The 14927-nt window shown below is 37.2% G+C and overlaps 1 protein-coding gene across 1 annotated transcript in view; it reads right to left on the bottom strand.

Moving 5' to 3' along the window:
- Positions 1–14927, bottom strand: part of LOC126480850 (uncharacterized) — a gene marked incomplete at its 5' end in the record, with an annotated part of 52670 nt that overhangs the window by 33631 nt on the left and 4112 nt on the right. Inside the window, 2 exons of the mRNA XM_050104212.1 lie at positions 3885–4011; positions 11001–11137. Of these exons, the coding sequence (XP_049960169.1) occupies positions 3885–4011; positions 11001–11137 (264 nt within the window). The remainder of the gene's footprint in view (positions 1–3884; positions 4012–11000; positions 11138–14927) is intronic.

The raw sequence follows: 14927 nt of genomic DNA, 5'->3' as shown, positions 1-14927 counted from the left end.
TTGCTCTCTAGCAATTTCACGTGCTTTAATTTTTAAAATTTCGGCATTCATAGGCAGGAATTTCTGACGCTGTTCCTTAACAAATTAATTTAAAATCACTTCTAGTGCATGATATAGGCCACACTTTGGCCCACTAAATGCTTTCCTGCTACTTGAACATTAAAATAATTTGTCTCTCCGCAGTCGCCATCCCCTGACGTTGCTCTCATCAATCCCGTATCGCAGGTCTGCAGCACAATTAGAACTTTGTTCCGCAAAAGAAAAACTCCCATCTTGAATTAGGTACTACAATGAAAGCGCTTCATTATGGTTCACTAACACTGACAAGCACTTCACAAAATTTCACGAAGCAATAGGTGCTGCTATGTGAAGTCTTAATGAGCCCCAGCGTATCAACTCTTGCAACAATCCTAAAGCCTTGTGCAACGTTGGTATTTTTGTGTAAAGAAATTTATTTCTGTTGCTACGAATATTTGAAAGGCTGCTACATTCGAAGATGAACAACACGGAATTTCTATTTACTTTGTTGGATAATGCATGAAAATGCAGTGGTCGAAACTCGAGGCAGAGAAAAAAGCTCGTCTTCTACCTTTTTTCTTTTTAATTTATTTACTGACGCAGAGGTTTTGGCGCCAGTATTTATCTTTGTGCCTGCAAAGCATGCCTGTGTACCGCTACATATATTCGACGACAGAAGTTAGTTGTGGCGGCACCTATCAACATTTCTCAGAACTTCCGCTTACTTTGCAATCAATTTTAAGCCACTGGCGGTTTTTTGGATTACAAAAACAAAACAAAAAAAGTGCGGCTTAAAATCGAGTAAATACGGTATACTAAACACAGATGTGACTATGAAAGTTGGTAGCAACTGCACATCACAACATGTCTTTTTCCAATTTATAGTGGGAATACAAATGTCTGAAAAATGAGACCAACAGGAAGTGCAATATGCCGAAGCAGGGATGGCTAGAGGACAAATTTAAGGATGTAGAGGCTTATCTCCAGAGGGGTAAGATAGATACTGCCTACAGGAAAATTAAAGAGACCTTTGGAGAAAAGAGAACCACTTGCATGAATATCAAGAGCTCAGATGGAAACCCAGTTCTAAGCAAAGAAGGGAAAGCAGAAAGGTGGAAGGAGTATATAGAGGGTCTATACATGGGCGATGTTCTCTAGGACAATATCATGGAAATAGAAGAGGATGTAGATGAAGATGAAATGGGAGATATGATACTGCGTGAAGAGTCTGACAGAGCACTGAAAGGCCTAAGTCAAAACAAGGCCCCGGGAGTAGACAACATTCCATTAGAACTACTGACAGCCTTGGGAGAGCCGGTGCTGACAAAATTCCATCATCTGGTGAGCAAGATGTATGAGACAGGCGAAATTCCCTCAGACTTCAAGAAGAATATAATAATTCCAATCCCAAAGAAAGCAGGTGTTGACAGATGTGAAAATTACCGAACTATCAGTTTAATAAGTCACAGCTGCAAAATACTAATGCGAATTCGCGGATGACATCGTAATTCTGTCTGAGACAGCAAAGGACTTGGCAGAGCAGTTGAATGGAATGGACAGTGTCTTGAAAGGAGGATATAAGATGAACATCAACAAAAGCTAAACGAGGATAATGGAATGTAGTAGAATTAAGTCGGGTGATGCTGAGGGAATTAGATTAGGAAATGAGACACTTAAAGTAGTAAAGGAGTTTTGCTTCTTGGGGAGCAAAATAACTGATGATGGTCAAAGTAGAGAGGATATAAAATGTAGACTGGCAATGGCAAGGAAAGCGTTTCTGAAGAAGAGAAATTTGTTAACATCGAATATAGATGTAAATGCCAGGAAGTCTTTTCTGAAAGTATTTGTATGGAGTGTAGCCATGATGAAAGTGAAACATGGACGATAAATAGTTTGGACAAGAAGAGAATAGAAGCTTTCGAAATGTGGTGCTACAGAAGAATGCTGAAAATAAGATGGGTATATCACATAACTAATGAGGAGGTATTAAATAGAATTGGGGAGAAGAGGAATTTGTGGCACAACTTGACTAGAAGAAGGGATTGGTTGGTAGGACATGTTCTGAGGCATCAAGGGATCACCAATTTAGTACTGGAGGGCAGCGTGGAGGGTAAAAATCGTAGAGGGAGACCAAGAGATGAATACACTAAGCAGATTCAGAAGGATGTAGGCTGCAGTAGGTACTGGGAGATGAAGAAGCTTGCACAGGATAGAGAAGCATGGAGAGCTGCATCAAACCAGTCTCAGGACTGAAGACCACAACAACAACAAAGTGATTCTCCTACTTCCCTCCACTACCTTGCTGAGTCTTTTGAGTGTACCTATGAAAAATGTATTTATATTCCAAACAAACATAACAAATGTTACATAAAAATATTGACAGAACAACACTGCATCCAAAGACAGACTTAAGACAGATGAATTCAAGTTTCACATTTATGATAATCTAGATGAACTGTTTCTGTATTTCTCTCAATGACTGCAAGAATTCACTTTTTGTTCACAGTACAGATATGGCTATCAGTAACATAACAATATTTTTGAAAATGTCAGTGGAAAAAATATGAATAACCAGGAAATTCCCTAATGCACGTAAATACCAGTGATATGCATGTACAAAACTGGTGCTGGGAAAACACGTGAGAGGGGTGGAAAGTACCATCTTACAGTGACATATGGATAGCATTATCAGATGAGGCAATAGCTTTATTACAATGTACAATGGTGATGTACCATAGTTTCCAAGTAAGAAGGTGTTCAAAAATGAAGTTACAACATTGCAGTCCACAAATTCGTATGTTAAGACAAGGATTGTTGCTGTTTTACTCATTCTAACAGAATGTTGAAATGTTTGGTTCTTTGATTACAAAAACAATCTGGGAACTGGTTTCTTGAATAATACCTGTATCAAGTCACAGTGGTGCTCCAACACATAAGCCCAAGATGAAGACCCAACAAGAGGGATTTGTTTCACGGTCTCACATCAGCACATGAGTAAGAAATAAATAAATAAATAAATAAACAATCTACTTAGCCAGATTAAACTCAAAAAAAAGGGGAGAGAGAGAGAGAGAGAGAGAGAGAGAGAGAGAGAGAGAGAGAGAGAGAAACTCCTCCCTTATAACCCCATAACCCCATGGTGTCGCAAGAGACTTGCAGCTTTTCCCAAATGAAGACTCGGTTGACAGAAAGCTGTCTTATGCCTCCTGATGGCATGGGACAAGTATTTTGTACAGGTGCTAGAACAGAGTTTCAGAAGGAGAAGGTAAGAATGATACTGTAATGAACTTTTTTTCCAGTGTTCTTCGCTAGAACCAACTTTTTTCCAGTGTTCTTAGCTAGAACCTAAGTAACATAACAGGTATGGTTGAATACAACTCCTATCACATGAAAAATGAATATTACATCATCTTGTAATCACAAAGAATATATACTTGTGTATGATTACCCACACAGGCTACAAAAAGAGAATAATCCGTTGCTTAGAAACAATTTCAAATTTTGCTTGTATTATTCAATGTGCTTGGACATGGCTTCTACTCTATAGAGTTCATCATGACCTAAGTATGCTGCATTCTTCTTACGTACATACTTTCTTTCAATAAAAACCCACTGACCAGTCATTATCCAACACAAATTTCAGTCTTATTTGTTACAAATTTTTCTTATGCCTTCTGAATTATCTAACTGACAAAGTACAAAAAAATATTCCTGTAATATTGTTAGAAAGAATTATCTGCCATTTTCATTAAATATTTTAAACTTGAGGTCTGTAACAATTATCGATACACTCTTGCTGTATCATCTATATTTTGTTAACAGGAAACAAACTATGTGGAGCCACCTATCATTAGTGCACGGCATACCTGAGTCTCTCGGCCTTTTGGACAGGAACAATCTCTGGACTAGAATCACAGCTTGAGACCTCCAAGGCTTCATTCCGTTTGCGCAAAGCAGGTGGGCGGTATATATTTAAAGGTGCACTGGACCTCACTGAAATTTATTTTAAATTTGTAAAGTTAAACAAGTACTACACTGCCAGACAACTGACGTATCTTATGATTTCTTTTGTTTACACACACACACACACACACACACACACACACACACACACACACACACATTTTATGGACTAAAAAAGCGAAATTTTTTATCATTAGACTGAAAAGACGGATTTAAAAGAAAATCTTAGTTTATGAAATTGAAATGACCTTTAAAATCCCTGAAAATAATCATCCGAACCTCCTCCTTCGTCACCATTGCCCTCTTCATATGGTCTTCACTGACATCGAGAGTGTTAGTTATACTGCACTTCTTGAAATAGTTCACAATGTCTTCTTTCACTCTAGACGACTGTTTTATCCACTGACATACTGGTTTGATTGTAGGTTGTTTTAAAGTTCCCTTCAGTGTGAATTCAAATTTGTTTCAACCATCACCCAATTGTTCCATTCCTCTCTCATTTACACTTTAAATGTTTTATTTATTGAGACATCAAGAAGTTGCAATTGTGAAGTAAGTCCTCCCGGAATAAAAGCAAGCTCTGCACTTCGCTGTCTCAAGTTTCTCTTTCACAGAAATCTTCCAATGACTACTGACTGATCTAGCACAAGAGAACTCTTCTTCAATAGAACACCTTTTATTCTCTTCCACACACCGATAATCCATAATTTCATACCAGCCTCATCCATCCGATCCTTGTCATGTACATGAACGACACCACCTGGCGGTATCTCAGGAGGTTTTGGCATTGTTTTGCACTTGAAAATGAACACTGGATTATGTTTAGTACAATCAGCACAACATGAAAGGACAACAGTGTAGTGCATTTTTCATGTCAACTAGTTTTTTTAGTTACAATTTAACACCTTTCATGGCAACAGTTTTGTTACTCGGCACATCGAAAATAAGAGGAATTTGATCATATTCGCTACTTGTCTTAGTTCCACACTGGTTTTCTTTCAATGTTGTCTAATGAAGCAATGGAAAGCTAATATTTTCCTCTCCATACTCTTGTGGCATTTTCTGAGATATTTTGGTTTGCACGCAAAGTCCATAACACTTCATAAACATGTAGCACCAACCAACTCCATTCTTCAAGTCTGTGTAAGTACCACTGTAGCACTAGCTTACAAGCGCACATTTGAATCACTTCTGTATTAATTCCAATGCCATTTTGACGGCGTCCTTGAATCGATTTTAATACCTTTTAATTTTGGCCATTTTGCATTCAGTTCTCTATTTGCACATTTAGTCTTCCTCCTTTTTTTCAGTTCTTCTTTACTACCTACCAATTGCGAATGATCTTTTTCTGTTGGTGGAGGGCCGAAATACCACTCAACTGCACTGTTTCCCTGTTGTTCTGCATGCGCCATTACTTTAAATTTATAGCCTACATCATATAAATACCTTTCATTTTCTTCCATTATGAACCTAATTACTAACAAAAATATTGTACTGTTGCCTATAATAAAAATCACTTTCAATTCAAGTTCACTGGCACCATAGACCGCAATGACACATCATAGCCTAGACAATGTTATGGGTTTGTGACGGCAGGGTGGGAGGGAGACAGTGTTAGCAAGCTCAAACATTGGATATTTTTATATTAATTTCAAGTGTAAGAGATACCTGAATTTTGGAGGCAATTTTTCAAAGAAAAAAGTGTGTCTTATAGTCCATAAAATACACTAAATGAGGCAATTTAGAATTTGGAATTAATGGGATATATTTTAATTCAGCCAAAGATTCAGTGGATATAATAAGCTGCTGCAATCGATAATAGCTAACCTTTAAAAAACAAATGGAATAATAAAATCCCTCACTAATCTCAATATAAGGAAGGTCAAAACAATTTATGTCAATAATGTGAAGTAAAATAATGGGGATGGATTCTCAATGGTATATGAAATGCAGTGTGGTGCACTAAGACTGAAGTCACCAACAACACATACCAGTGGACCCATTTACTAGTGGGCAGTGCCCTATTCTCAGCAACTGTTTTAATTTGCTACCCTGTACTTACAATCATTTAATTTTCCACTGACACACTTTATATGGGTTATATTTTGAATAACAGTAGGTCAACAATTTTCACAGGGAACTGTTAACTACCTGAGGCCACATTTTCTGAGAACACACCTTACCTTGCTATATGACCTTCATACGAAAAGCGGAGTTATATGTATTAATATTCAAAGCAGCTTTATTCTCTGCTGGATAGTGGAATGTGCAATCATTTACAGACAACTCTTAACTGTTACAAGAATGTTTCAAGTCATCATGATAAGCTGACAAACATCCAGTTTGTACTTCAACAGGGGGGGTAGTGTCAGGTGCTTAAAAACTGCACAGGAACTTTAGTTACATGTATGCAATTCACGTGACTAGCGGCAGTATATTAACCCATTTCTGCCTAGCGTAACATACATGTCACGGAACAGCCTGTCGTCGTTTTCTCTCGTTGGCAACAATGCCTGCGTTTGGAGTGGCTATTGTTGTATGGCTTTTCAGATAAGGAGGCTTTGTTGTTCACGTTTAGGTAGGTTTCAGTCAGTTGCAAGCATTAAGTGGCCAGTGACTGGCGCTACAAGTACGGAAGACTTTTTTGAGTGAGATTATGTCTTGGAATAAGAAGTGTCATATTTTATAGCAAATTATAATACAATTTGTTTAAATTATGGTTGATTATAATGTTAAAAGTACTGAAATTTATGTTAATGGTTATTTACAAAATGCCATTCTTATTTTTTGTGGCTCCAAATACAGTTTTAATTTTGTGTTGCATATATGTCACGCTAGGCAAAACAGTGAAAATAATGATTTGTTCTCTTTAGAGGTCTATCTCTCCATGAGATCCTGGTTATTCTTGAAGGGGAGGAAGAAGATGCAACAGATTTATTTATTGAACCTCCTGAAGCAAGTCACAGATCTTAAAAACTGTAATCAGAGATTGGGAAAAAATACACCAACAACAAGGATCTGCGTGATGTTAGTTCTGTATTTTCTGAGAGTGATTATAGTAAATACAGAAACTTGTCTCCAGTTCAGTGCTTCGAATTATTTTGGAATGACGAAGTAATTGAATTTCTTCTCACTGAATTGATGAAGTATGCTTTGTTCAAGAACTGCTCAGATCCAAATATAACATATGAAGAGATAAAAGGTTTTCTATGAATTCTAATTCTTTCTGGCTATAATCCTTTACCTAACAGAAGATATTACTGGCATTCTGGATTGGACATGAGAAACGAATTGGACCACAGTACAATGAGAAGGGACAGGTTTGAAACAATTATGAGACTCATTCACTCGTGTGACAACACAAAAATAGATGCTAATGATAGAATGTGGAAACTTCGTCCATTAATAAATATGCTAAGAAAAAAGTTTGCTCTCCACTTTCAGCCTGAGCAAGATTTGTCTTATGATGAGAGCATGATAAAGTATTTTGGCAGACAAGGATGTAAACAGTTTCTGAAAGGTAAGCCCATTAGATTTGGGTACAAAGCATTGTGTCTAATTCTCTTCCTGAAAAGAGCAAACATCTTCCCTACAGGTTTTATTTTGACAACATGTTTACATCACAAACATTGTTGATTTACCCGAAGCAACGAGGTTTTGGTGCAACTGGGACTATTCGTGAAAATCGTCTGCCTAAAGAGTGTCATCTCATACCTTCTAACACTATGTCCAAAAGGAATAAGAGAGATTTTTATTACAAGAGCAGCAAGGAAAGTGGAATAATCATTGCCAGATGGCTAGATAATTCTACAGTAACAATTGCTTCCACAAGCCAGGGTATCAGTCCACTCAGCACCATTGCCCGATACTCTAGACAAGAGAAGAAACAAATACTTGTATGTGGTTTTCAAGTACAAATGGTTTCATGTTTAAATACACACAGACAGATAAAGATAAAATCAACATACATTATAACACATACATAATGTCTCGTCTTATGGACATTCAATTAAGGATAAAGTAGGCATACACAGGTTGTTACAATAAGGTATCTTGTCATAGGTAAGATAAAATTATCATATAGAAATTGTTGCTATAAGGTCATTCAGCAATCACATATATGGAATCTATAGTGTCTCTTTAAAGTCCTATGTCTAGGTTTTCCATCCACTCGACGGCTGCTGGGGAGGCTGCATAAATTTCTCGAATGGATCCTTTAAACACACGTTTAGGGCATTCCTGAATGATGTGCTGGATCGTTTGCTCTGGATGTCCACAATCGCACTGTGGTGAATCTCATATGCTCCATCTACAGAGCATCTCGCCACTTCTGCCATGACCAGTTCTGAGTCTATTGAGTATAACCCAAGTTCTTCTTGGCAGGTCTGTACCAGGTAGGTTTTCACCAGGTTATATTTCACTGCAGTTCTTGGATAGTCCAGTCTGAGACCGTTCATTTTTCCATGAATCCATAGCATCATAAGACATAGCCATAAGGTTTTGAGCTGTTCTCCATGGTGGTCTTCTAGATCTTAGTCGGGAAAGATTTGGGGCAATGTCCTGATGGATTGGAAGGTTGGTATTGGAGGAGATTTTACGCCATTCATTAACTAAGGCGGTTTGCCGCTTAAGATGCGGTGGAGCTGTACTGCAGAGAACAGGAAGCCTAGGTAGTGGGGTGGATTTAATGGTCCCAGTTGTGGTTCTCATGGTATTGTTTAATTGAGTATACACTTTAAACATGTGGCTGCTGTTAAGCCAAACAGGGCTGCAATATTCCCCAACAGAGTATACCAGCGCTACAGAGTATGTACATCAGCTCCCCAGCTAGTATCTATTAGGTGTGGTTTGAATGTAAGCGATCTATCCAATTTAATACCAAGATATTTTGGGTTTGGGTTGGGCTTTAACTTTCTACCAGCAAAGGTAACGTCAAGGGATCGGGTTGCCTGTTGGTTGTTTAAATGAAACACTGTAACTTCTGACTTTATTGGGTTAGGAATTAATCTCCAAGATCTGAAATATTTACCCATTGCTCCGAGGTCTTGGTTAAGGGAGTTTTCACACTGTTCAAAACTTTCATGTTGCACAGCCAGGGCCATGTCATCTGCGTAACAGAACTTCTGCGCATTTGTTGTTGGTATGTCGCTTATGTACACATTGAAAAGTAATGGTGCCAATACAGAACCTTGTGGTAAGCCGTTGTTTGAAACAATGGTTCGACTCTTCTTTCCTTCTGGATGAACTTCAAGGGTTCTATTGCTGAGCATATCACTTAGTAATTTGTACAAGGTCTGGCAAGGGATATCTCAAGTATCTTGCTAAGAAGACCATGCCTCCACACAGTATTGTATGCAGCGATTAAATCTACAAATGCAACAGCTGTTTTAAGTTTCCGTTCATAACCGTTCTTGATATGTGTTGTTAAAGCCAGTACTTGGTCGCAACAGTTATGTTTTGGTCGAAAACCAGCCTGCTCGATGGGGATTCTTTCATTTACAGTCATCCCAATACGATTATACAAGAGTCTCTCCAAGAATTTGAAGCAGGTGCTCAGGAGAGAGACTGGTCTAAAATGTTCAGGCTTGTCTGGTGTTTTCCCAGGTTTTAATATTGGCAATACTTTAGATCTTTTGAATATCTTAGGCACTCAGCCTTCTTCAAGGATGTTATTATAGAAGTTCACGAGCCAGTTGATAACATTTTTCCCACTACACTTAATAAATTCTGGGTATAACTCATCTGGCCCAGCTGCCTTCCTAGTTTTGATGTTCGAGATAGCCGTTTTCAGTTCTTCCACTGTGAAAGGTGCTGCAGAATGTGATCTTTCAGTAGCTTGTCTCCACCATGTTTTAATTAGTTTCTTAATGTTTCTGGCGATTGCCTTGTCAAGAGCCTAATGTAATTGGAGAATACAACAATAATATGGGAGGAACTGACTGAATGGATGAAAACGTAGCGTTATATAGAGTGAGTGTCAGAGGAAAGAAATGGAGGTGGCCAATTTTTACATGGCTTCTAGATATCTCTATACATAATGGGTGCCCCTTCTTCATAGAAAGACTGGTATAAATATATCTCAGCTGCACTTCCGGCACTACACTATGAAATGTTACCTGACTTCCAATGCAGCAGTACCAAGAGGTCCTGGATGCTCTGCAGGTAATTCAAACCAAGGCAGAGTACTGCACAACGTTAGATATGATGAAACAAATCATCTGGTAGCCATGGTGCCACAGAAACAAAGAAGAAGCTGTGTAGCGGAAAACTGTAAAGGAACCCCAAGAACAATGTGCTGCAAATGTGACCTTGGTTTGTACATAGAATGTTTTGTGCCATATCACAGAAAGTGAGTACTGTCACCTGAACTTGATGTAAATCACATACAGTGTACTATTTTACTTGCTGTCATACATTCTGCCTAAAATGTATGTTATGCCTAGTGTGACATATATATTACGCCCTTTTTTGTTTCAATTATTGATTATTTTTTTGTTTTGATTGTTGGATAGCTTTTCTCTGATGACAATAAACACATAAATGTCTAATTTGTAGAAATCAGAAGGAAAAAATTATGGGTTAATATCGTGCACCAAACCAGCCACGTGTCACACAGATAGGCCCAGCAGAAAATCCGAATTTTAACTTTGTTTTCTGAAGTATTCTCAAAAATGTTTGTTACGATAGCTGAAACTGCAGGGGCCATTGTCATGGCATCTGCAACTTTATAGATGGCCCTTTACAGGGGCATGCTGTTAACAGGCTTTCACTCAAAATGAAATAACACAGCACTGAGATTAATGTGTCCATGAGGGTACACTGGTAAATAAATAAAGCTACTACAATATGGCTCAGACAGACAGAAACATACCATAAAAGTATATTATACAGTCAACAAATTCCTCATAACTACACATGATTTTTGAAGTAGTCTACTTTTGACCGCAAAACTTTGTTCTGTACTTATTTAACAACTGCTCGATATTTTTTCTCATCAATAATATGTATATCAAACTGACCTTTCTTGGTGGCAGAAGTGAGTACAGGAGCACCTTCATCACTATTTGTCAAGTGTTGTCGGTCTACAACCATTCTTCCTGTATGGTTGGGCAGACCTGTCACCGTTGGTTTATCTGAGGCATTTCTTTCTAGCTTCCTAAATACAAACAGAATTAAAAGATATATAAAATTTATGGTCTTAAAATCAATGATACTATAATATCTTATGTTTTTAAAAATGAATTTTGTCATGAGTGACAAACAGTAACTGAATTGAAGTTCTTGTCTACTGTGCTGAAAGGAATGCAATTCTACTCCATGGACTTAAGCACTACGAAGTTGCTATGTTAACTAACCTACATAGACAAAATGCGTCAATATTCTCAATTACATGCTGAACATGATTTCTTGTAAGGCACAAAGGAAGACTAGTATTTAATGTACAGGTGATAACACAATTGTCGGAGGTCTAACACAAGCTCAGTTTGGACTCTGTGGATATAGGCAGCAGACTTAAAATCAAAAATATTTAATTTTCAATTTTTGAAACTACAATGTAACTAGATAGATAAAAAAATCTACTCGCTAAGCAGAGGCAGCAGCAAGAGGAACACAATGGCCCTCAAGAAGTGCCGACTTCTTATGCCCCTTTCTTGTGGGAGTGGACCAAACAACAGGTGGACCAAACAACAGATGTACCAAACAAACCCACACACTCTGGATGAATTATAGGAACCAAACAAACCCACACACTCTTGATGAATTAGAGGAGAGGATCACACTTGACCTCAGAAAGTTACTTGTAACTTTTTTGTAGAAATCAATTTATAGCATTCCTATAAGTTTACATTGTTTTGTCAACAGCGCATGAGCATGTATGCAATTGTAGTGTACAACATATATTCTCTCAGTCGTGAGAAATGACAACTTCTTCCATGTGCAAATATTCATTAATAAAAAATTTATGGACATTTAAAACAACAGTGTGACTGCTCATCCACCTTGTACATAGATTAAGGAAACCTCAAAGCTTTCAAAGCCAGTGGCTCCTTCTTTGGCAGAAGGGTTGAAGGGGAAGGAAGAGGGATGAAGACGTTTCGAGTCTTTCCTTCTTATCCCATCCGGTAGGTCTCCCCTGACCCAAAGTTCTGGACGACTCTTCCAAACTCTCCCAATTTCCTAAACCTCACCAGTCCTACTTCATCCCTCTTCATTCCTCCTCAAACCAGAGGAGTAGCCATTAGCTCTGAAAACTTGCAAATTTCCTTAACCTTTATATGGGTGTTTTCTCCTGCTGCCTGTTGGTGAGTAGATTTTTTATCTATCCAGTTACATTAGACCTAATATTCTGAAAGAAACCAACTCTCAAACAAAATATGAATTGCCAGGAAACTGATCTCTGCTGACCCCAAATTGTTATGTGAGAATGAAATAAAAGATGAGACAGAATAATATTTTTAAAATTCTCAAAAAATTGGCTATTGTTCAGTTGACTCATATAAACAACAGAGAGAAGAGTGTCATTCCACCAAAAGCAAAACCAAGCTCACCAAAACTTAAAAAAAAAAAAACCTGTTTATTGTAGGCAAATTTGTTGCAGTGGAGTCCAAACTTGGATACTCTCCATAAAATACACATGGGAACACAGTAATTCCATTGTAATTGGGGATGAAAACCTAGGTATCTGTTAATAAGAAAGCAAATTCTTGACCAATAGTTTCAGAAAACAGGTTTCTACAGAATGCTGCCATAATTTTTTTTTGTAATTTTTTAATTATATAGTACTTTATTACTAACAAGTAAAATTTAACTGTTGGGTTTTAAACGCAAAAATGCCTATTAATGCATTCAAAACACTGTATATTCTATTGTCCCTTTCTGTAACAGCAAAACAATTAAGTTTATATTATTTAAAAAATACTAATAATATCTTCAATGCAGGTATGTTTCATCAGTAAGAAATACTAGAGGGAATCGCATAATAGACAAATAATCAGCAAGACTAAGCTTCGAACTAATTTTTTGTAACTTGTCCTGTTCAATCACAGCTTCAGACTGGTTCAAAGGCACATAGTAGATGTTTAATTATGCCTACTTTTAATCAACTTCAAGTTGCTACTTTGATAAAACTAAAAGAAGAAAATCAAAACATTTGTTCATTAAGTACTATTTGATAATTTATCAGGCAATTTACTAGTTATGCAATTTATTAGTTCTACAATTAGGAATAGGTCTATTGTTCTTGAAGTAATACTGTTCTATTTAAAATTAGCCTCAAACATCAATCAATTTCAACAGCTTCATTCTTCATTTCATGCAGCACCAGACACTCTTCCTGTATATTGTGTAGATGCCCTACCCCTGTACAACAACCTGAGTGCATTCCATCAAAAAGTCAATTAAGCACTTCACAGAATAATTTCTCACAGTAGGCACTGATGAACAAGAAGTGAAATTCATTAGAAAGAAAAGTGCAAGCAACAAATTTACATTTAAAGCTGATAGTGTCAATACCACCATCAGCTTTGACCCGTGACATCATCAAGATGGCATACACCACTATTTCGCCCTTATACAATATGTCAACCATGACGTCACACATTAATAGCGCAAACAGACAAAAACAATGCAAAATATATTCGACTGGAGAAAAAGCAACTAACAGAACATCTGTCATAACTAGTGTTGGTAGTTAGGGGGTTTTGGGCAGGGGAAAACCAAACATTCAACAATCTTAATATTATGGGCATACCAAAATAAAAACCTGTTCAAAAATCCAAAATTATCAAAAATCCACAATACCCCAATACAAGAAAATCGAGACAGAGTGAACCCTGTGCTAGCAACACAGAAATGAATCTGCAAAAAGAAAAACTTGTATCAGAAATTTCACATGATCTATATGGTGCAAACATAACTTGACTAAAACGGTGAAAACACACTCCAAATCCCAATCCCAATCTTAATTTATGTTTATTAACTGCAACTAACAACATAACCCAGATATTCATTAGAAAAGTCAGGAATGAGCAGCACAGACTTCTCAAACCAAGAACACCTATGAACAGATTGTCATGACACACCACCACATATATTTGTCCCTGTTCTGCGAAACAACAACTTTCGCTAATTTTGTAATTTCAACACAAATATGTACCCTCATATATCCAGCCATCAACCAACACAACTGCAAAACTTACTAGCTGTCACCATACTGTTGTGCATTACAGCATACAGCTGGTTGCTGCTAAACTTTGTCGTCTTATCCATAACAAACAAACAAAAAACTAAATTAACTCTTCAAGCATGAAACTAATCATTTCAAAGCCAAAAACCATCTATAGCCAATGGCTACTGACATTAAAATAATTTGTAAATCTACAAGTCCATAACAGACGCTACGTGCAACAGCCACTGAATGGAGGGTAACCTGATTAAAATAATTCACTAAATAATCACCAAACACTTAGTTCCAATATGAATCCCGACAAATGGCACTTCACCAGTCCAATGACTCACTAACATCATTCAAAAACAATTTTGCTACATACACATCCAACACCAGAAATCATCACCACATACTTCAAAATGCCCTCTTCACACACGGCCTGTTGCAAATACACCACACAACCATTACATTACTTAACACAGTTTAGTAAGCAGTCAAAGCTGATGATCTGTTCCACACCTTTTGATCGACCCTACTCCATGGGTACCAAGAAGTGATATTCTACAAATTCTTGATATGTCTTATACTGACTATTAGTGAACGTTACCAGACATGGACATTCCAATCCATTTCATACAGCCAGTTCTCCTTTTTTTGTTAGAATGTCCTATTTTTTTATTTGTTTGTATATGAAATCAGTATTGCACAATGTATGTCCCATTCCATTACTTGAAGAAATAATTTTACTATTAAACTAACAGAAGGAAGTATAGAAATT

The sequence above is a fragment of the Schistocerca serialis genome, chromosome 5 (assembly GCF_023864345.2).
Source record: "Schistocerca serialis cubense isolate TAMUIC-IGC-003099 chromosome 5, iqSchSeri2.2, whole genome shotgun sequence".
Classification (NCBI taxonomy): domain Eukaryota; kingdom Metazoa; phylum Arthropoda; class Insecta; order Orthoptera; family Acrididae; genus Schistocerca; species Schistocerca serialis.
Note: the sequence above shows the minus strand (reverse complement) of the source record. Positions and strands in the feature narration are given on the sequence as shown.